Source organism: Coregonus lavaretus (genome assembly GCF_964263955.1).
Source record: "Coregonus lavaretus genome assembly, contig: HAP1_SCAFFOLD_4496, whole genome shotgun sequence".
Taxonomy (NCBI): Eukaryota; Metazoa; Chordata; class Actinopteri; order Salmoniformes; family Salmonidae; genus Coregonus; species Coregonus lavaretus.
The window spans coordinates 25,438-49,689 of record NW_028161802.1 but is presented as its reverse complement, the minus strand read 5'-3'; the positions used below and the strand labels follow the sequence as shown (position 1 = coordinate 49,689).

Here is a 24,252-nt window from a genome sequence, read left to right as displayed (position 1 = left end):
ATCAATGGGTGTTTCTCAATATGCGCACTACACTCTCATTCTCCCACCACGTTCTCTTGAGGAAGTTGTTGTGAGGACGAGAGTGTGGAGGATGCGTAAAACAATACAGCACTCCCGCTACTGTATGACCTCACGCTGCATCTCCCCAGCACTCCCCGCTACTGTATGACCTCACGCTGCATCTCCCAGCACTCCCCGCTACTGTGATGACCTCAACGCCTCATCTCCCCGAAGCACTCCCCGCTACTGTATGACCTCACGCTGCATCTCCCCAGCACTCCCCGCTACTGTATGACCTCACGCTGCATCTCCCAGCACTCCCCGCTACTGTATGACCTCACGCCGCATCTCCCCAGCACTCCCCGCTACTGTATGACCTCACGCCGCATCTCCCCAGCACTCCCCGCTACTGTATGACCTCACGCCGCATCTCCCGTTCACTGAACCGTCTTCCAGCCGGGACAACGGCAACAATAGAGACAAAACAAGATATACACAAAGCAAACGTTTTTTCTTCATAATTATCAGCTAGCTATATGTGAATCGTAATAATCTAGCTAGCCAGCTAGTTAAACAGGCAAAAATGATCTAAAACTAATGTTATTCAAGGTAGATGTACATTCTTCGTGGCTAGCTAACAGTACTAGCAGCTAGCCAGTTAGCCCTATTGACTTGTTATGGGTTTGCGATCTATGGTCTGTAGGCAGGTAAACATGCCAAAAGTAACACAGCATGTATTTATTAACATATCCAGATATATACTAAATTGTAGTCAGGCAACATATGTACAAACGGAGTATGCGTTCGAAGAAGTGCCCTCCGTGCTCCGTTCCGCATACTTTGATTTGGACTCGTACTCTGACCCTCCCGTGCTCCAATGTGCTCGGAGCACGCTAGTATGCATTTTGAGAAACACACAATGTTTGCTTCAATTTTCTTCCTCTCTTCCCGCCCCTTTACCCAGGCTGACCAATGACGAGTCAAGACAGAACTGGGAGACCTACGGCAACCCAGATGGTCCAAGAGGTACGTCTAGTCAGCCTCCCGGGTTCAACCTCTCAATGTTTTAATACTTTCATTGATGCTACGTCCCAAGTGTCTCTCCTTCCTCCCAAAGGGTTCACTTCCCTTCACTGATTTGAAAGCAAATGAGTATTAACAAAATGCTCCACCAATCCAATGCTTTTAGATCAGTGGACAAGAGTCCACCTCAGAAGAGGAGACGGGCAGCGTCACGCCCCTCTTGACTCTAATTTAGGCCCACGGGTGGTTTGAGTAATATAAATGTTTTTTTGTACCAGCTACATAACAGTCATTTATAGTCTCTTCACTGTGTCCAGCTTGATAACAGTCATTTATAGTCTCTTCACTGTGTCCAGCTTGATAACAGTCATTTATAGTCTCTTCACTCTGTCCAGCTTGATAACAGTCATTTATAGTCTCTTACTCTGTCCAGCTTGATAACAGTCATTTATAGTCTCTTCACTGTGTCCAGCTTGATAACAGTCATTTATAGTCTCTTCACTGTGTCCAGCTTGATAACAGTCATTTATAGTCTCTTCACTCTGTCCAGCTTGATAACAGTCATTTATAGTCTCTTCACTCTGTCCAGCTTGATAACAGTCATTTATAGTCTCTTCATTGTGTCCAGCTTGATAACAGTCATTTATAGTCTCTTCACTCTGTCCAGCTTGATAACAGTCATTTATAGTCTCTTCACTGTGTCCAGCTTGATAACAGTCATTTATAGTCTCTTCACTCTGTCCAGCTTGATAACAGTCATTTATAGTCTCTTCACTCTGTCCAGCTTGATAACAGTCATCAAAGTGAAAGCTAGACAGTCAGGGAGCATCAACAGTTCCTAAAGCGATGGATAGAGGAAAATGTTTTGCTAATTTTGACGGAGAGGAAATATAATCCATTTTCAATGCGACCCTCCGACTGTGGCCCCCGGGACCTCGTTGAAGACCGACTGTGGCCCCCGAGACCTCGGTGAAGACCGACTGCGGCCCCCGGGACCTCGGTGAAGACCGACTGCGGCCCCCGGGACCTCGTTGAAGACCGACTGTGGCCCCCGAAACCTCGGTGAAGACCGACTGTGGCCCCCGAAACCTCGGTGAAGACCGACTGTGGCCCCCGGGACCTCTGTGAAGACCGACTGTGACCCTCCGGACCTCGTTGAAGACCGACTGTGGCCCCCGGGACCTCGTTGAAGACCGACTGCGGCCCCCGGGACCTCGGTGAAGACCGACTGTGGCCCCCGGGACCTCGGTGAAGACCGACTGCGGCCCCCGGGACCTCGGTGAAGACCGACTGCGGCCCCCGGGACCTCGTTGAAGACCGACTGTGGCCCCCGAAACCTCGGTGAAGACCGACTGTGGCCCCCGAAACCTCGGTGAAGACCGACTGTGGCCCCCGGGACCTCTGTGAAGACCGACTGTGACCCTCCGGACCTCGTTGAAGACCGACTGTGGCCCCCGGGACCTCGTTGAAGACCGACTGCGGCCCCCGGGACCTCGGTGAAGACCGACTGCGGCCCCCGGGACAAAATTAGTTTGAAACCCCTGGTCTAGTTCCATTCCATAAAAAAAAAAAAAATCTACATTTCATGTCTCCTCCTTTTTCTCCTCCTCCTTCCTCTTCCTCCTCCTCTTTCCTCTTCTCCAGCCACTAGTTTTGGCATCGCTCTGCCTGCGTGGATCGTAGACTCCAAGAACTCCATGCTGGTATGTTTCTTTTACTGTTATGTTTTATCCACCTGTTGTTTTATACGTTACCGTGTTAACAGATCTGTCTCTCTCTCTAGGTATTGCTGGTCTATGGTCTAGCCTTCATGGTCATCCTGCCCGTTGTTGTGGTAAGAGTCCTCTGTTACCAAAGTAGCTCTGTATCTCTGTGTGTCTGGCTTGGGCAATATACCGTTTATTGGTGTATTTCTAAATACTGATGGTATGATTTTCGATACCACCTCGTGGGGGGTGCATTCTACGCCACTGCTTATAACTGTAAGAAATCTAAGATGTGTCAAATAAATGATCTCCAGCTCAGGGCTCCAGCTCAGGGCTCCAGCTATGCATTGGGGTTGCTAACTTGCTAGCTAAGTGGCTAGATGTCGAGATCAAGCTACTTGGTTACAGCAGAGACATTCAACCCCCTCCTGGATCAAGATCCCTGATGCCTAAATTGTTTTATGCGTCTCCCAAAAAAGAAGTCTTATTATTATTATATTACGGAAACGGAATGACGGTATGAATATCTGGATACCGCCCAACAACTAACCAATGGTACAGAAACGGTATGAATGTCTGGATACCTCCCAACAACTAACCAATGGTACAGAAACGGTATGAATGTCTGAATACCTCCCAACAACTAACCAATGGTACAGAAACGGTATGAATGTCTGAATACCTCCCAACAACTAACCAATGGTACAGAAACGGTATGAATGTCTGAATACCTCCCAACAACTAACCAATGGTACAGAAACGGTATGAATGTCTGGATACCTCCCAACAACTAACCAATGGTACAGAAACGGTATGAATGTCTGAATACCTCCCAACAACTAACCAATGGTACAGAAACGGTATGAATGTCTGGATACCGCCCAACAACTAACCAATGGTACAGAAACGGAATGTCTGAATACCTCCCAACAACTAACCAATGGTACAGAAACGGTATGAATGTCTGAATACCTCCCAACAACTAACCAATGGTACAGAAACGGTATGAATGTCTGGATACCTCCCAACAACTAACCAATGGTACAGAAACGGTATGAATGTCTGGATACCTCCCAACAACTAACCAATGGTACAGAAACGGTATGAATGTCTGAATACCTCCCAACAACTAACCAATGGTACAGAAACGGTATGAATGTCTGGATACCTCCCAACAACTAACCAATGGTACAGAAACGGTATGAATGTCTGGATACCGCCCAACAACTAACCAATGGTACAGAAACGGTATGAATGTCTGAATACCTCCCAACAACTAACCAATGGTACAGAAACGGTATGAATGTCTGGATACCTCCCAACCCTAGTGTCTGCTCTAATCTCTAGTTCTCTCAATCTTTCTTCAACTCTCTCTTCTCCCCCTCAGGGTACGTGGTGGTATCGGTCGATCCGTTACAGTGGGGACCAGATACTCATCAACACAACACAACTCTTCATGCACTTCATGTACAAGACGCCCAACATGAACATGAAACGTGAGTTACCTAACCTGACCACAGTTTAAAGGGGTAGTTTACCTTGTAATCAATCTATGGACCAGGCATGACAGAAATCCACGCTTTGGCTTAGTTTACCTGGCCACTGTTTCCAAATGCTAACTTTCTAGCATTTGTGGTACAAATCCAATTCAAGTCAATGGTACTAATATTAGCATTTTTCACGCTTGGTGTGTAGGTTTATCCATGGTGTTGACGGCTGCGTTCGAGTTTGACCCCCGCAGCAACAAAGAGGCCACCATACGACCCACGGACAACATCCAAGTACCACAGGTAACATACTGATTTACTCTGTCTGTCTGCGTGTCGGTCTGTCTGTCTGCGTGTCGGTCTGTCTGCGTGTCGGTCTGTCTGCGTGTCGGTCTGTCTGTCTGCGTGTCTGTCGGTCTGTCTGCGTGTCTGTCGGTCTGTCTGCGTGTCTGTCGGTCTGTCTGCGTGTCTATCGGTCTGTCTGCGTGTCTGTCGGTCTGTCTGCGTGTCTGTCGGTCTGTCTGCGTGTCTGTCTGTCTGTCTGCGTGCCGGTCGGTCTGTCTGTCTGTCTGCGTGCCGGTCGGTCTGTCTGTCTGTCTGCGTGCCGGTCGGTCTGTCTGTCTGTCTGCGTGCCGGTCTGTCTGTCTGTCTGCGTGTCGGTCTGTCTGTCTGCGTGTCGGTCTGTCTGCGTGCCGGTCTGTCTGTCTGTCTGTCTGCGTGCCGGTCGGTCTGTCTGTCTGTCTGCGTGCCGGTCGGTCTGTCTGTCTGTCTGTCTGCGTGCCGGTCGGTCTGTCTGTCTGTCTGCGTGCCGGTCTGTCTGCGTGCGTGTCGGTCTGTCTGTCTGCGTATCGGTCTGTCTGCGTATAGGTCTGTCTGCGTGTCGGTCTCTGTGTCTCTCGGTCTGTGTGTGGGGCGGCAGGTAGCTTAGTGGTTAAGATGGTTGTGCCAGTAACCGAAAGGTCGCTGGTTCTAATCCCCAAGCCGACTAGGTGAAAAATCTGTCGATGTGCCCTTGAGCAAGGCACTTTACCCTAATTGCTCCTGTAAGTCGCTCTGGATAAGAGCGTCTGCTAAATGACTTAAATGTAAATGTGTGTGTATGTGTCTCTGTGTGTCTCTGTCTGTCTGTCTGTTAAACCTCTCCCTGTCTCTCTCTAGCTGATCCGTGAGTTGGGGAACATCAACGTGAAGAAGAAGGAACCTCCATTCTGCTACCCATACAGTCTTAAGGCCCGGGTGCTGGTGTTGGCTCACCTGTCACGCATGGACGTCTCAGAAGACATCGAAGAGGGTACGACATCATGCAGCCATAGAATGTATTAAAAATCTAAACATATAACCCAACGTTTGTAGAACAACTAAAGTTACATTAATAACTCTAAATGTAGCATATAGGAGGACCTGTTTCTTTGTTAACCGCTCAACACAGAATAGCCGCATGTGCTCACTTCCTCAAATCGTTTGGAGAAAATATCCTTTCTATTTTATTCAGCTTTGTTCAATTCTATTCTTCATACTATAAAATAATATCAAATAATGCCATGGAATTCTAAGCAAGTCTTGTCTGCTAAATGAACTAGTGTAGCCCACAGCCATATGGCATAGATCAGGACCTAACATAAGGACAACTCAGAGTATGCTATTCTGTTTTTCTAAAATATACTACATATTCTTCATATCATGCTTCTATAGACCTGTCTAAAATAAATAATGGATTTATTGTGAAGGTGTAGGCTATATTACATGGATTTATTAGACTTTATAAAATGTAGATGTTCCAAAGGTCTGCATCAGTGATACCACTACTATTTGGAATAATAGTCACAATAATAATAACAATAATATTAATAATAAGTAAGTTACTGTTTACTATGCAGATGTTATTATTCAGTGTCCCTCAGGTTACGGCAGGCAAATCCATATTTGGCTGCAAGAGGAGCCATTACTCCTTCGCCCATTACTGTTTTTTGTGTTTTTCCTCTGGGTTTAATAAGATAAGATTTCGAATAAATGTAGTAATTTCTGTGAATAATTCATCTCTTTGTGAGGAATATTTCTCACAGTAAAGGAGAAAGTGCATCTCTGTTTCTACCTCCCCTGTCGTGCAGTGACCACATACACGCTCCTCTTTGGGTAGCCATGTCTTTTTATGTCTGCTGGTTTCTATTGCCAATTGGTGGTCACTCAGCCTGTACTTGGTAAGGATCTGTCTCTGCTTCGGATCTCTGACAGAGTAGAGAGTTGGTGGTCACTCAGCCTGTACTTGGTAAGGATCTGTTGTAAATATGAGTCCTTTGATTGCTTCATGATTTTGTTTTATTTTCATTATTTATTTTGAAGCAGTGCTGGTGTCAGCTTGGTTGGTTAGGTCCAACCCCAGCTGACTGAGAGGTTCGTTCTGGGCTCAGCTCTTGGGTTTAAAGTGCTTTAATTTAGGTGAAGCCAAAATATCTCTCACTCAATTCAATTTCAGTTTAAGACGTGTGTTAACATTGCCAAAGCAAGTGAAGTAGATCATAAACAAAAGTGAAATAAACAATAAATATTAACAGTAAACATTACACTCAGAAGTTCCTAAAGAATAAAGACATGTCAAATGTCATATTATGTATATACACAGTGTTGTAACGATGTGCAAATAGTTAAAGTACAAATGGGAAAATAAATAAACATAAATATGGGTTGTATTTACAATGGTGTTTGTTCTTCACTGGTTGCCCTTTTCTTGTGGCAACAGGTCACACATATTGCTGCTGTGATGGCACACTGTGGTATTTCACCCAATAGATATGGGAGTTTATCAAAATTGGGTTTGTTTTCGAATTCTTTGTGGATCGCTGTAATCTGAGGGAAATATGTGTCTCTAATATGGTCATACATTTGGCAGGAGGTTAGGAAGTGCAGCTCAGTTTCCACCTCATTTTGTGGGCAGTGTGCACATAGCCTGTCTTCTCTTGAGAGCCAGGTCTGCCTACGGCGGCCTTTCTCAATAATATAATAATAAGAATAATAATATGCCATTTAGCAGACGCTTTTATCCAAAGCGACTTACAGTCATGCGTGCATACATTTTTGTGTATGGGTGGTCCCGGGGATCGAACCCACTACCTTGGCGTTACAAGCGCCGTGCTCTACCAGCTGAGCTACAGAGGACCACAATAGCAAGGCTATTCTCACTGAGTCTGTACATAGTAAAATATTTCCTTAGTTTTGGGTCCGTCACAGTGGTCAGGTATTCTGCCACTGTGTACTCTCTGTTTAGGGCCAAATAGCATTCTAGTTTGCGCAGTTTTTTTTGTTAATTCTTTGTTGAGCCAAGTAATTATCTTTTTTTTTTTCTCATGATTTGGTTGAGTCTAATTGTGTTGGTGTCCTGGGTGTCTGTGGGGTCTGTTTGTGTTTGTGAACAGAGCCCCAGGACCAGCTTGCTTAGGGGACTCTTCTCCAGGTTCATCTCTCTGTAGGTGATGGCTTTGTTATGGAAGATTTGGGAATCGCTTCCTTTTAGGTGGTTGTAGAATTTAACGGCTCTTTTCTGGATTTTCATCATTAGCGGGTATCGGCCTAATTCTGCTCTGCATGCATTATTTGGTGTTTTACTTTGTACACTGAATATATTTTAGCCTAATTCTGCATGCGGAGTCTCAATTTGGTGTTTGTCCCATTTTGTGAATTCTTGGTTTGTGAGTGGACCTCAGACCTTACAACCATAGAGGGCAATGGGTTCTATAACTGATTTAAGTATTTTTAGCCAGATCCTAATTGGTATGTCAAATTTTATGTTCCTTTTGACGGCATAGAAGGCCCTTCTTGCCTTGTCTCTCAGATCGTTCAGAGTTTCCTGTGGCGCTGATGTTTAGGCCGAGGTATGTATCGTTTTTTGTGTGCTCGAAGGCAACGGTGTCTAGATGGAATTTGTATTTGTGGTCCTGGCAACTGGACCTTTTTTGGAACACCATTATTTTTGTCTTACTGAGATTTACTGTCAGGGCCCAGGTCTGACAGAATCTGTGCATAAGATCTAGGTGCTGCTGTAGGCCCTCCTTGGTTGGTGACAGAAGCACCAGATCATCAGCAAACGGTAGACATTTTACTTCAGATTCTAGTAGGGTGAGGCCAGGTGCTGCAGACTGTTCTAGTGCCCTCGCCAATTCGTTGATATACAGTGGGGGGGGGGAATTATTTAGTCAGCCACCAATTGTGCAAGTTCTCCCACTTAAAAAGATGAGGCCTGTAATGTTCATCATAGGTACACGTCAACTATGACAGACAAATTGAGATTTTTTTTCTCCAGAAAATCACATTGTAGGATTTTTTATGAATTTATTTGCAAATTATGGTGGAAAATAAGTATTTGGTCACCTACAAACAAGCAAGATTTCTGGCTCTCACAGACCTGTAACTTCTTCTTTAAGAAGCTCCTCTGTCCTCCACTCGTTACCTGTATTAATGGCACCTGTTTGAACTTGTTATCAGTATAAAAGACACCTGTCCACAACCTCCAAACAGTCACACTCCAAACTCCACTATGGCCAAGACCAAAGAGCTGTCAAAGGACACCAGAAACAAAATTGTAGACCTGCACCAGGCTGGGAAGACTGAATCTGCAATAGGTAAGCAGCTTGGTTTGAAGAAATCAACTGTGGGAGCAATTATTAGGAAATAGAAGACATACAAGACCACTGATAATCTCCCTCGATGTGGGGCTCCACGCAAGATCTCACCCCGTGGGGTCAAAATGATCACAAGAACGGTGAGCAAAAATCCCAGAACCGCACAGGGGGACCCTAGTGAATGACCTGCAGAGAGCTGGGACCAAAGTAACAAAGCCTACCATCAGTAACACACTACGCCGCCAGGGACTCAAATCCTGCTGTGCAAGACGTGTCCCCCTGCTTAAGCCAGTACATGTCCAGGACCGTCTGAAGTTTGCTAGAGTGCATTTGGATGATCCAGAAGAGGATTGGGAGAATGGCAGATGAAACCAAAATAGAACTTTTTGGTAAAAACTCAACTCGTCGTGTTTGGAGGACAAAGAATGCTGAGTTGCATCCAAAGAACACCATACCTACTGTGAAGCATGGGGGTGGAAACATCATGCTTTGGGGCTGTTTTTCTGCAAAGGGACCAGGACGACTGATCCGGGTAAAGGAAAGAATGAATGGGGCCATGTATCGTGAGATTTTGAGTGAAAACCTCCTTCCATCAGCAAGGGCATTGAAGATGAAATGTGGCTGGGTCTTTCAGCATGACAATGATCCCAAACACACCGCCCGGGCAACGAAGGAGTGGCTTCATAAGAAGCATTTCAAGGTCCTGGAGTGGCCTAGCCAGTCTCCAGATCTCAACCCCATAGAAAATCTTTGGAGGGAGTTGAAAGTCTGTGTTGCCCAGCGACAGCCCCAAAACATCACTGCTCTAGAGGAGATCTGCATGGAGGAATGGGCCAAAATACCAGCAACAGTGTGAACCTTGTGAAGACTTACAGAAAACATTTGACCTGTGTCATTGCCAACAAAGGGTATATAACAAAGTATTGAGAAACTTTTGTTATTGACCAAATACTTATTTTCCACCATAATTTGCAAATAAATTCATAAAAAATCCTAAAATGTGATCTTCTGTAATTTATTTTCTCATTTTGTCTGTCATAGTTGACGTGTACCTATTATGAAAATTACAGGCCTCTCATCTTTTTAAGTGGGAGAACTTGCACAATTGGTGGCTGACTAAATACTTTTTTTCCCCACTGTATATGTTGAAGACGGTGGGGCTTAAGCTGCATCCCTGTCTCACCCCACGGCCCTGTGGAAATAAATTTGTTTTTTGGGCCAATTTTAACCGCACTATTGTTTGTGTACATGGATTTTATAATGTCGTATGTTTTTCCCCCAACACCACTTTCCATCAATTTGTATAGCAGACCCTCATGCCAAATTGAGTCAAAAGCTTTTTTGAAATCAATAAAGCATGAGAAGACTTTTCCTTTGTTTTGGTTTGTTTGTTTGTCAATTAGGGTGTGCAGGGTGAATACGTGGTCTGTCGAACGGTAATTTGGTAGAAAGCTAATTTGACATTTGCTCAGTACCTTGTTTTCACAGAGGAAATCTACGAGTCTGCTATTAATGATAATGCAGAGGATTTTCCCAAGGTTGCTGTTGACGCATATCCCACTGTAGTTATTGGGGTCAAATGTGTCTCCACTTTTGTGGATTGGGGTTATCAGTCCTTGGTTCTAAATATTGGGGAAGATGCCAGAGCTGAGGATGATGTTAGAGTTTAAGTATAGCCAATTGGAATTTGTGGTCTGTATCTTTGATAATTTTATTGAGGATACCATCAACACCACAGGCCTTTTTGGGTTGGAGGGTTTGTATTTTGTTCTGTAGTTCATTCAATGTAATTTGGAGAATCCAGTGGGTTCTGGTAGTCTTTAATAGTTGATTCTAAGATTTGTATTTGATCATGGATATGTTTTTGCTGTTTGTTCTTTGTTATAGGGCCAAAACGATTGGAGAAGTGGTTTACCCATACATCTCCGTTTTGGATAGATAGCTCTTCGTGTTGTTGTTTGTTTAGTGTTTTCCAATTTTCCCAGAAGTGGTTAGAGTCTATGGATTCTTCAATTACATTGAGCTGATTTCTGACGTGCTGTTCCTTATTTTTCCGTAGTGTATTTCTGTATTGTTTTAGTGATTCACCATAGTGAAGGCGTAGGCTCAGGTTTTCTGGGTCTCTATGTTTTGGTTGGATAGGTTTTTCAATTTCTTTCTTAGGTTTTTGCATTCTTCATCAAACCATTTGTCATTGTTGTTAATTTTCTCAGGTTTTCTGTTAGAGATGTTTAGATTTGATAGGGAAGCTGAGAGGTCAAATATACTGTTTAGGTTTTCTACTGCCAAGTTTACACCTTCACTATTACAGTGGAACGTTTTGTCCAGGAAGTTGTCTAAAAGGGATTGAATTTGTTGTTGCCTAATTGTTTTTTGGTAGGTTTCGACACTACTTTCATTTCATCTATAGCATTTCTTAATATTATTCAGTTCCTTTGGCTTTGATGCCTCATGATTGAGTATTGCTCTGTTCAAGTAGAGTGTGATTTTGCTGTGGTCTGATAGGGGTGTCAGACTCTGGGTTTCTGGGTTGAGGTCAGTGATAAAGTAGTCTACAGTACTACTGCCTAGAGATGAGCTATAGGTGTACCTACCGTAAGAGTCCCCTCCAAGCCTACCATTGACTATGTACAGACCCAGCGTGCGACAGAGCTGCAGGAGTTGTGACCTGTTTTTGTTGGTTATGTTGTCGTAGTTGTGTCTAGGGGGGCATATGGGGGAGGGAATGCTGTCACCTCAGGTAGGTGTTTGTCCCCCTGTGTGCTGAGGGTGTCAGGTTCTTGTCCAGTTCTGGCATTTAGGTCGCCACAGACTAGTACATGTCCCTGGGTCTGGAAGTGATTGATTTCCCCCTCCAGGATGGAGAAGCTGTCTTCATTAAAGTATGGGGATTCTAGTGGGGGGATGTAGGTAGCACACAGGAGGACGTTTTTCTCTGTTGAGATAATCTATTTTTGAATTTCTAGCCAAATATAAAATGTTCATGTTTTGATTAATTTAATAGAATGAACTCTACAACAAATTAGCATACCCCCTGAGTCCCTTCCCTGTTTCACACCTGGGAAATTGGTGGATGGGACTACCAGCTCTCTGTAACCTAGAGGGCAACCAGTGGGTCCGTCTCTCTCTCGCTCTGTGTCTCTCTCTCTGTGCCTCGCTCTGTGTCTCGCGCTCTCTCGCTCTGTGTCTCGCGCTCTCTCGCTCTGTCTCGCTCTCTCTCGCTCTGTGTCTCGCTCTCTCTCGCTCTGTGTCTCGCGCTCTCTCGCTCTGTGTCTCGCTCTCTCTCGCTCTGTGTCTCGCGCTCTCTCGCTCTGTGTCTCGCGCTCTCTCGCTCTGTGTCTCGCGCTCTCTCGCTCTGTGTCTCGCGCTCTGTGGCTCTCGCGCTCTCTCGCTCTGTGGCTCACTCTCTCTCTGTGTGTGTTGCAGACCAGAGGTTTGTGGTGAGGAAGAGTCCAGCTCTGCTCCAGGAGATGGTCAACGTGGGATGTCAACTCACCATGATGGCCAACAGCAGAGGAGGTACACACACACACACACACACACACACACACACACACACACACACACTTTACCTAGCTGACACACAGGCAGGCAACAAATGCATACTCACCTGTGTGTGTGTGCAGGGTTCCATGCCCCCAGGCTGGTGTCGATAGAGAACTGTATGAAGCTGACTCAGATGATAGTCCAGGGTCTCCAGGAGTCCAAGTCTCCTCTGCTGCAGCTGCCACACTTTGAAGAGGAACACCTCCGATACTGCATCTCCAAGAAGGTACCAACCGCCCAGCCACATGGTTCTGTATTCAAGGGCTCTTTCTCAATTCATCTTTCCTCCATTCCTCGTCAAAACCCATTGGAGGAGAACATCTGAGGGGAGGGACCTTGGATCTTGTCCTCCAATACAGTTGAGAAGGATGCAAGGAGATAGGATGTGAGGAGATAGGATGCGAGGAATTGCAATAAGACCAATTGAGATGGAGCCATAGCATATTAACACTCCCCCCCCCCCCCCCCCCCTTCTCTCCTCTACCCCCCTCCCTATACCCTCCCCCCTCCTCCCTCCAGTATAAGATGCGTAACTGTGGTAACTGGTATACAGTGTGTTATGGTATGGTAACTATAGTAACCTCTCCCCAGTATAAGGTGCGTAGCCTGCAGGACCTGGTCAGCCTGAAGGACTCGGACCGTCGGAGCATGCTCCGTTTCCTTGGCGAGGAGAAGTACGACGAGGTTATGGCCGTGCTCGCCAGCTTCCCCCACATCACCATGGAAACCAAGCTGCAGGGTGAGGTCTCCTGCTCTGGAGTTTGTGTTCATAGTCACTCAATGTTAGGTCCTGCAGGCTGTCCCAACACATACTGACATGAAACCATATCTAACGGCGTAACAGGTCCTTAGATGACACTAAACAAATGTGTTTGAAGAGAATAAGTTCTTAATTTGTTTGGTAAGATTAGTTTTTCTCAGGGGACCCCATTTTTTAATTTCAGGGGACCCCACATGGGGATCCACTGGCCTACGTTGTTGTTACTCCAGCCTCAGCTCTGACCTGCTGTCTTCTGTTCTCTCTCCAGTCCTGGACGATGAAGACAGCAATAACATCACAGCTGGATCCATCGTCACGGTTACGGTCACCCTGACCAGGAAGAGGATGGCGGTAAGGGAGGGGGAGAATTTGACTAGGTCCGGGTTGAGCGACTAAAGGACACATTGAATAACACATTCATAAATGTTTTTTTTTTTTAAAGACAGTCCAAAAATATATCATAAGGAAGAAGGTTTTGAAGTCTCTTTCTTATATCTAAGAAATCTCAGGAAATATTTTTGTTTTTTTGGACACATATTTCACCCCTTATTTATGTTGGCACAGAACTACCTGCATACTTCCATTCGTTTGTATGGGTTAGCTTCAGACGAGTCTGGTGACACTTGTTTGGGGTCGTGGAGCAAAACGGAGGACACCACGGTGTTCCTGGGTCTCCCCATTCCACAGAGGGGCCGTAATAGTTGTGTAGGCCAAACCGTTTGTTTCCTTAAGGCATGGTTCTCCACAAGTTGAAATCAAAGTTCAAGCAGGTTCTCGGTTCACATTCATATTTCAGTTCCGTAAATCATTTCCACAATTTGTTATAGGATTAGCCTTACAAACTATGCTATTTTAAATCCACATAACAAACCAATCAAAAATGGGTACAGGAAGCGACACAGTCCAGCAGGCAGGCCTTTTGATTTGATCATAGTAGCTCCATTTTAGCCATGTGCTCTCACCAAACGAAGACGTCGTGCCTCCAGACTGCATCATTTCCTGCGGGCGGCTGCCAAGAAAACAGAAAAACAGGCGTTTAAATACATGCAGCTCAAGTCACAATACCAGGCAATTAACCAATAGAAATGCTTGTTAGTTTAACCCCTAGAGTCAATTTTACGCGGCCCCACTGAAATCTAATTAGCATAATACAAAAATCCCCGTTTAAAATCCATCAGTTTAAAGGTAGAGATCGTTTATTTTTTTGCATTGGTGGATGCATCTCAATCCACCACATCGGCTGATGTAACACTTCCTCATCTGGGGTGAAAGGTGACAGAGCTAGAGCGATGTTTGTCAGACCATGAGACGTCCCGAAAAATCGGTCTTCTCACAAAATAGGTCTGTAGCATCCGAATGGTTTCTACGTAAAGAAGAGACTCACAAACACGTACGTGTCCGTTGTTTTGCCAACAGGCCTCCCCGGTACCAGTTGGAAACAGTAATGGAAGTGTATATAGAGACTGTTTAGTGGCAAAATAAGTGGTTAAATACATGTAAAAAATATATCTAAATGTAATAGTAATCCTGATGGGCTAACAATGTTGAACAAATATTATTAATTTTTTTATACTTCAATGGGTCTTAAAATTCCAAATGAAATAGCTAAATGATCCTTGGTATGACCTTCTAAAAACAATTCTATATTGCTTCGTAGAATTCCATATGTGACTTTAGCTACTGTGGGGGTGTGTGTGGCTGTGTGTGTGTGTGTGGCTGTGGGGGTGTGTGTGTGTGTGTGTGTGTGTAGGAGGTGTTTGAGAAGGAGCAGAATGCGACACCTTGTCTCGGAGTCGGAGAGGAAGCCAGTACAGAGGATGCTGCCGCGGTACGAAACGTCTGAACACACACAATCTGACAATACACACACACACAATCTGACAATACACACACACCATCTGACAATACACACACACACAATCTGACAATACACACACACCATCTGACAATACACACACACAATCTGACAATACACACACACACAATCTGACAATACACACACACACAATCTGACAATACACACACACACAATCTGACAATACACACACACAATCTGACAATACACACACACCATCTGACAATACACACACACAATCTTACAATACACACACACACAATCTGACAATACACACACACACCATCTGACAATACACACACACAATCTGACAATACACACACACCATCTGACAATACACACACACCATCTGACAATACACACACACAATCTGACAATACACACACACACAATCTGACAATACACACACACACCATCTGACAATACACACACACACCATCTGACAATACACACACACAATCTGACAATACACACACACACAATCTGACAATACACACACACACACAATCTGACAATACACACACACACAATCTGACAATACACACACACACAATCTGACAATACACACACACACACACAATCTGACAATACACACACACACAATCTGACTACACACACACACACACAATCTGGCAATACACACACACACACAATCTGACTACACACACACACACAATCTGACTACACACACACACACACAATCTGACTACACACACACAATCTGACTACACACACACAATCTGACAATACACACACACACACAATCTGACAATACACACACACACACACAATCTGACTACACACACACACACACAATCTGACAATACACACACACACACAATCTGGCAATACACACACACACACAATCTGACTACACACACACACACACAATCTGACTACACACACACACACAATCTGGCAATACACACACACACACAATCTGACTACACACACACACACACAATCTGACTACACACACACACACACAATCTGACAATACACACACACACACACAATCTGACAATACACACACACACACACAATCTGACAATACACACACACACACAATCTGACTACACACACACACACAATCTGACTACACACACACACACAATCTGACAATACACACACACACACAATCTGACTACACACACACACACACAATCTGACAATACACACACACAATCTGACAATACACACACACAATCTGACAATACACACACACACCATCTGACTACACACACACCATCTGACAATACACACACACAATCTGACAATACACACACACACACAATCTGACAATACACACACACACACAATCTGACAATACACACACACACACAATCTGACTACACACACACACACACCATCTGACAATACACACACACACAATCTGACAATACACACACACAATCTGACAATACACACACACAATCTGACAATACACACACACACCATCTGACTACACACATACACAATCTGACAATACACACACACACACCATCTGACAATACACACACACACACCATCTGACAATACACACACACACACAATCTGACAATACACACACACACAATCTGACAATACACACACACACACAATCTGACAATACACACACACACACAATCTGACAATACATACACACACACAATCTGACAATACACACACACACATAATCTGACAATACACACACAATCTGACAATACACACACACACACAATCTGACAATACACACACACACAATCTGACAATACACACACACACAATCTGACAATACACACACACACAATCTGACAATACACACACACACAATCTGACAATACACACACACACAATCTGACAATACACATACACACACACACACATTTGACAACACACACACATTTGACAACGCACACGCAAAGACTGAGAACCCAACTTGTGGATGACCTGTATGTGTGCCCGGGCAGCAGGGAGACGCCAGTAAAACCAAAGCCAAGGTGTGGCAGAGCAAAACCAAAGCAGCCAAGAAAACCAAGCAGTCAAAGAAGAAGAAACTCACCAAGAAGAAGCCCCTCCCACTGCCAGCAGCCAAGGCCAAACAGGCCAATGGGAGCGCGTCAGGAAGTGTAAGCAGCCAATCAGAGTCGATCCAATCGGATTGTTTTAATTAATAACTGTAATCAGAAGGATGTTTCGACCACAAGTTGTCTTACTTCTTTCACTCATGCTAAAACAGAAGGTTGAGCCATGTATTATGCGAGTAACGGACCTGGGTTCAAATACTATTTAGGGTATTTCAATTACTTTCAAAAACATTTCAAAGTAGTTGAATATTGGAATGTATTTGGAAATATACTTGTAAAGTATTTGTATGTATTTAAAAATACTCAAATACAGTGTATTTTCAAACACAGGTATTTAAATACTCATTATGCATTTGAACCCAGGTCTGTTTGGTCGTAGGGGTATTTCAAAATGTAAAATACTTTCAAACACTTCAAATAGAAGTAGTTGATTCGGCCACATTATTTGAAAATACCCAAATACACAAGAAAGTATTAACAAATACTTAAAAATGCATGTATTTGATCCCAGGTCTGGTATATAAACTAACCCATCTGTTTTGATTCAACTTTATTGATCCCTGTTTGTGTTTAGGAGGTGGTTGCCGTGGCGAAGGAGGATGAGGAGGACGGGTCAGACAAGGGCAGCGAATCAGAGGAGGGCGAGGGGAACAAAGATTCTCCGAGCGAGAGAGATGAGGAGAGCGACAAACAGAGCGACACGGAGCAGGATGAGATCGCCGGGGACGACGAGGAGGTCAGACACCTGTGGTTACGTCCCAAATAATCTCTCCTTTCTCCCCAAGTCTGAAGTCTGAAGTCATGGATTTGAAAGGGATTGGTATATGGAAACTCCCTGTAGCACGTGGATGGGTAACTCCAGTCCTGGGGGCTGATAGGTGTCACACCTTTGCCCCTGTCCCAGCTAACACACCTGACTCCAATAGTCAACTAATCATGATCTAGAATGCAATTAGTTTAAATCAGCTGTGTTGCTAGGGATGGGGGGAAAAGTGTGACACCACTCTGGCCCCCGAGGACTGGAGTCCCAGCTTTTACCAATCCATGGTTTTAGATTTGTGTAGAATAGAGAACGTGTTTAGGAGAATGGACCTGTGTGTGTAGGCCAGGGCTCTCCAACCGTTCCTGGGGACGGGGTTGGAGTTAAAACCTACAGGAGGGTAGCTCTCCAGGAACGGGGTTGAAGTTAAAACCTACAGGAGGGTAGCTCTCCAGGAACAGGGTTGAAGTTAAAACCTACAGGAGGGTAGCTCTCTAGGAACAGGGTTGAAGTTAAATTCTACAGGAGGGTAGCTCTCCAGGAACAGGGTTAGAGTTAAAACCTACAGGAGGGTAGCTCTCCAGGAACAGGGTTGGAGTTAAAACCTACAGGAGGGTAGCTCTCCAGGAAAAGGGTTGAAGTTAAATTCTACAGGAGGGTAGCTCTCCAGGAACAGGGTTGGAGTTAAAACCTACAGGAGGGTAGCTCTCCAGGAACAGGGTTGGAGTTAAAAATTACAGGAGGGTAGCCCCCCCCCCCCCCTCCAGGAGTGGGAAGCCCTGCAGCAGAGTATCCAGCGGAGGGAGAGGGCCCTGGTATAGATAATGTATAACCCCCCCCCCCTCCCCCCCCTCCTGGAGTGGGAGGCCCTGCAGCAGAGTATCCAGCGGAGGGAGAGGGCCCTGGTATAGATAATGTATAACCCCCCTCCCTCCCCCCCTCCCCCCCCCCTCTCTAGGAGTGGGAGGCCCTGCAGCAGAGTATCCAGCGGAGGGAGAGGGCCCTGTTGGAGACCAAGTCCAAGGTCACCCACCCAGTGTACAGCCTGTACTACCCAGAGGAGAAACATGAGTGGTGGTGGCTTTACATTGCTGACCGCAAGGACCAGACTCTAGTCTCCATGCCATACCACGTCTGCACACTCAAAGACACAGAAGAGGTGAGACTGTGTGTGTTCGTCCTAAGTGCTGGGGTAGTGAGTGAGGTAGGTGTGTGTGTGTGTGTCTGTCAAAAGTAGTAGTATGAATCATTTGGGTGGTGCTTACATTTGTAGTAGTAGTAGTAGTAGTAGCAATAGTAGTAGTAATCATTTTGGTGGTGCTTAAATGTGTCTATTCCCTCAGTGGGGCCGGGGTCAGCTGAGACTCCCTCAGAGAGTGGGGCCGGGGTCAGCTGAGACGCTCCCTCAGAGAGTGGGGCCGGGGTCAGCTGAGACGCTCCCTCAGAGAGTGGGGCCGGGGTCAGCTGAGACGCTCCCTCAGAGAGTGGGGCCGGGGTCAGCTGAGACTCCCCCTCAGAGAGTGGGGCCGGGGTCAGCTGAGACTCCCTCAGAGAGTGGGGCCGGGGTCAGCTGAGACTCCCTCAGAGAGTGGGACCGGGGTCAGCTGAGACTCCCTCAGAGAGTGGGGCCGGGGTCAGCTGAGACTCCCTCAGAGAGTGGGGCCGGGGTCAGCTGAGACGCTCCCTCAGAGAGTGGGGCCGGGGTCAGCTGAGACTCCCTCAGAGAGTGGGGCCGGGGTCAGCTGAGACGCTCCCTCAGAGAGTGGGGCCGGGGTCAGCTGAGACGCTCCCTCAGAGAGTGGGGCCGGGGTCAGCTGAGACGCTCCCTCAGAGAGTGGGGCCGGGGTCAGCTGAGACTCCCTCAGAGAGTGGGGCCGGGGTCAGCTGAGACTCCCTCAGAGAGTGGGGCCGGGGTCAGCTGAGACGCTCCCTCAGAGAGTGGGGCCGGGGTCAGCTGAGACGCTCCCTCAGAGAGTGGGACCGGGGTCAGCTGAGACGCCCCTTGCTCAAGAGCACAAAGACACACATTTTTCACTTTGTTGGGTCCGGGATTCCAACCAGCGACCTTCCGGGGTACTGGCCCAACGCGCTACATTTTGGAAAGGGGATACCTAGTCAGTTGTACAACTGAATGCATTCAACTGAAATGTGTCTTCCACATTTAACCCAACCCCTCTGAATCAGAGAGGTGCGGGGGGGGGCTGCCTTAATCGATGTCATCGGCGCCCGGGAGCAGTTGTTGTTGGGGGTTAACTGCCTTGCTCAAGGGTAGAAGGGCATATTTTTCCACCTTGCTGGCTCGGGGATTCGAACCAGCAACCTTTCGGTTACTGGCCCCAACCGCTAGGCCACCTGCCGCTGCTAGCAATGTGGAAACAGTTATGTCATGTTGTGTAGATGGTTGTAACAGCAGTGTGGTGTTGGTTCATCCCAGAAGGAGCTGAAGGGGACTATCAGACTACCCGTTTTAGATCTGTATTAAACACACTGACTATACAAAACATTAAGAACACCTGCTCTTTCCATGACAGACTGACCAGGTGAATCCAGGTAAAAGCTATGATCCCTTATTGATGTCACCTGTTAAATCCACTTCAAATCAGTGTAGATGAAGGGGAGGAGACAGGTTAAAGAAGGATTTTTAAGCCTTGGGAAATGGACTGTGTATGTGTGCCATTCAGACGGTGAATGGGCAAGATAAAATATTTAAGTGCCTTTGAACGGGGTATGGTAGTAGGTGCCAGGCGCACCGGTTTGTGTCAAGAACTGCAACGCTGCTGGGTTTTTCACGCTCAACAGTTTCCCGTGTGTATCAAGAATGGTCCACCACCCAAAGGACATCCAGCCAACTTGACACAACTGTAGGAAGCATTGGCGTCAACATGGGCCAGCATCCCTGGGGAACGCTTTCCACACCTTGTAGGGTCCATGCCCTGACGAATTGAGGCTGTTCTGAGGACAAAAGGAAGGGGGGGGGGGTGCAACTCAATATTAGGAAGGTGTTCTTAATGTTTGGTGTACTCAGTGTACGCTCTCTCTCACTCTCACAGGTGGAGCTGAAGTTCCCGGCTCCCTCTAAAACAGGGAACTACCAGTACTCTGTTATCCTGCGCTCCGACTCTTACCTGGGCCTGGACCAGATCAGACCACTCAAGGTGAGACGTTACAACTCACCTGTGTGTGTGTATATATACAGTGCCTTTGGAAAGTATTCAGACCCCTTGACTTTTTCCACATTTTGTTACGTTACAGCCTTATTCTAAAATGTATTTAAAATCCTTATCAATCTACACACAATACCCTATAATGACAAAGCGAAAACAGGTTTTTAGAAATGTTTGCAAATGTATTAAAAATACCTTTTTTACATAAGTATTCAAACCCTTTGCTATGAGACTCGAAATTGAGCTCAGGTGCATCCTGTTTCCATTGATCATCCTTGAGATGTTTCTACAACTTGATTGAAGTCCACCTGTGGTAAATTCAATTGATTGGACATGATTTGGAAAGGCACACACCTGTCTATATAAGGTCCCACAGTTGACAGTGCATGTCAGAGCAAAAACCAAGCCATGAAGTCGAAGGAATTGTCCATAGAGCTCCAAGACAGGATTGTGTCAAGGCACAGATCTGGGGAAGGGTACCAAAAAAGTGTGTGCAGCATTGAAGGTCCCCAAGAACACAGTGGCCTCCATCATTCTTAAATGGAAGAAGTTTGGAACCACCAAGACTCTTCCTAGAGCTGGTCGGCCGGCCAAACTGAGCAATCGGGGGAGAAGGTCCTTGGTCAGGGAGATGATCAAGAACCTGATGGTCACTCTGACAGAGCTCCAGAGTTCTTCTGTGGAGATGGGAGAACCTTCCAGAAGGACAACCATCTCTGCAGCACTCCACCAATCAGGCCTTTATGGTAGAGTGGCCAGACGGAAGCCATTCCTCAGTAAAAGGCACATTACAGCCCGCTTGGAGTTTGCCAAAAGGCCCCTGAAGACTCTCAGACTATGAGAAACAAGATTCTCTGGTCTGATGAAACCAAGATTGAACTCTTTGGTCTGAATGCCAAGCGTCACGTCTAGAGGAAACCTGGCACCATCCCTACGGTGAAGCATGGTGGTGGCAGCATCATGCTGTGGGGATGTTTTTCAGCGGCAGGGACTGGGAGACTAGTCAGGATCGAGGGAAAGATGAACGGAGCAAAGTACAGAGAGATCCTTGATGAAAACCTACTCCAGAGCGCTCAGGATCTCAGACTGGGGTGAAGGTTCACCTTCCAACAGGACAACGACCCTAAATACACAGCCAAGACAACGCAGGAGTGGCTTCGGGACAAATCTCTGAATATCCTTGAGTGGCCCAGCCAGAGGCCGGACTTGAACCCGATTGAACATCTCTGGAGAGACCTGAAAATAGCTGTGCAGCGACGCTCCCCATCCAACCTGACAGAGCTTGAGAGGATCTGCAGAGAAGAATGGGAGAAACTCCCCAAATGCAGGTGTGCCAAGCTTGTAGGGTCATACCCAAGAAGACTGGAGGCTGTAATCGCTGCCAAAGGTGCTTCAGCAAAGTACTGAGTAAAGGGTCTGAATACTTCTGTAAATGTCATATTTCCTTTTTATATTCTTTATTTGTCTTGGGTCATTATGGGGTCTTTGGTCATTATGGGGTCTTGGGTCATTATGGGGTCTTGGGTCATTATGGGGTCTTGGGTCATTATGGGGTCTTGTGTGTGTAGATTGATGAGGGGAAAAAACAATGTGATCAATTTTAGAATAAGGCTGTAACGTAACAAAATGTGGAAAAAGTCAAGGGGTCTGAATCAATTCCGAAGGCACTGTATTATAATCACGTGTTTTATTAATAACTAACAGCGTTGACCTGCTGCAGTAGATATGCTGGTATTGTACTTCAAACTGTGTGGAGACAGGATTCAAATCAGCAGCTAATTTCCTTCTGCAGTCTCCGACTGTGTATTGTCTTGTAACTGTGTATTGTAACGTAACGGTGTATTGTCTTGTAACTGTGTATTGTAACGTAACGGTGTATTGTAACGTAACGGTGTATTGTAAAGTAACTGTGTATTGTCTTGTAACTGTGTATTGTCTTGTAACTGTGTATTGTCTTGTAACTGTGTATTGTCTTGTAACTGTGTATTGTAACGTAACGGTGTATTGTAACGTAACTGTGTATTGTAACGTAACGGTGTATTGTAACGTAACGGTGTATTGTAACGTAACTGTGTATTGTCTTGTAACTGTGTATTGTCTTGTAACTGTGTATTGTAACGTAACGGTGTATTGTCTTGTAACTGTGTATTGTCTTGTAACTGTGTATTGTCTTGTAACTGTGTATTGTAACGTAACGGTGTATTGTCTTGTAACTGTGTATTGTAACGTAACGGTGTATTGTAACGTAACGGTGTATTGTAACGTAACGGTGTATTGTAAAGTAACTGTGTATTGTCTTGTAACTGTGTATTGTAACGTAACGGTGTAACGTAACGGTGTATTGTCTTGTAACGGTGTATTGTCTTGTAACGGTGTATTGTCTTGTAACGGTGTATTGTAACGTAACGGTGTATTGTAACGGTGTATTGTAACTGTGTATTGTATTGTAACTGTGTGACAGCTGGAGGTACACGAGGCCAAGGCGGTGTTGGATAACCACCCCCAGTGGGACATCCCAGAGACGGAGGAGGAGGACGAGGAACAGGAGGACAGTGACGGGATCGAGGAGAGTGAAGAAGAGGATGAAGACAATGATTAGACACCCCAGGACCTTATGCCCCGCCCCCTCTCTCACACACACACACATCCTTTTCTACAGAGACCTAGACTTGGTCATGTCCTGACTCGAATGATCACGATCAGAAGACAACTATGAATATATATCCAGCCCCGTGTGTGTCTGAATAAGAGAGAGTGTGTCTGTGTGTGTGTGTGTGTGTCTGAATAAGAGAGAGTGTCTGTCTGTCTGTGTGTGTGTGTGTGTCTGAATAAGAGAGAGTGTGTCTGTCTGTCTGTCTGTGTGTGTGTGTGTGTGTGTCTGAATAAGAGAGAGTGTGTCTGTCTGTGTGTGTCTGTGTCTGAATAAGAGAGTGTGTCTGTGTGTGTGTGTGTGTGTCTGAATAAGAGAGTGTGTCTGTGTGTGTGTGTGTGTGTGTGTGTGTGTGTGTGTGTGTGTTCTTTCACATTGTGGAGTAGAGGACTTGCGATCTGGGTTCTGTGTTTTTCCGGGGGGGATGTAACAACTTCCCTTAACAAAATAAACATAAGAAATGGACTCCTAATTGAAATCATGACATTCTTTTTGTTCATAATTTCAGTTTTCAAAAGAACTCATTCCAAATCCCCATCACCAGAGTATGTACGGTAGTATACACGTTTTGTGGGATTCAAAATAGAGATGTGAGTTATAGACCTGTCGTACTCATTGAAAG

The 24,252-nt window shown here is 45.6% G+C and overlaps 1 protein-coding gene across 1 annotated transcript; it reads left to right on the top strand.

Annotated features, from left to right (window-relative positions):
- Positions 1–964: 964 nt before the first annotated feature.
- sec63 (SEC63 homolog, protein translocation regulator) lies at positions 965–24,102 on the top strand (the record flags this gene model as incomplete). Its single annotated transcript, XM_084194688.1, has 16 exons — positions 965–1,026; positions 2,668–2,726; positions 2,807–2,857; positions 4,117–4,225; positions 4,425–4,519; positions 5,375–5,507; positions 12,256–12,348; positions 12,456–12,601; positions 12,967–13,114; positions 13,404–13,486; positions 14,886–14,963; positions 16,940–17,098; positions 17,631–17,792; positions 18,775–18,975; positions 20,867–20,971; positions 23,442–24,102. Coding segments are annotated over 16 exons (1,822 nt in total), but the record flags the coding sequence as incomplete, so codon positions are not given.
- Between the last annotated feature and the right edge of the window lie 150 nt (positions 24,103–24,252).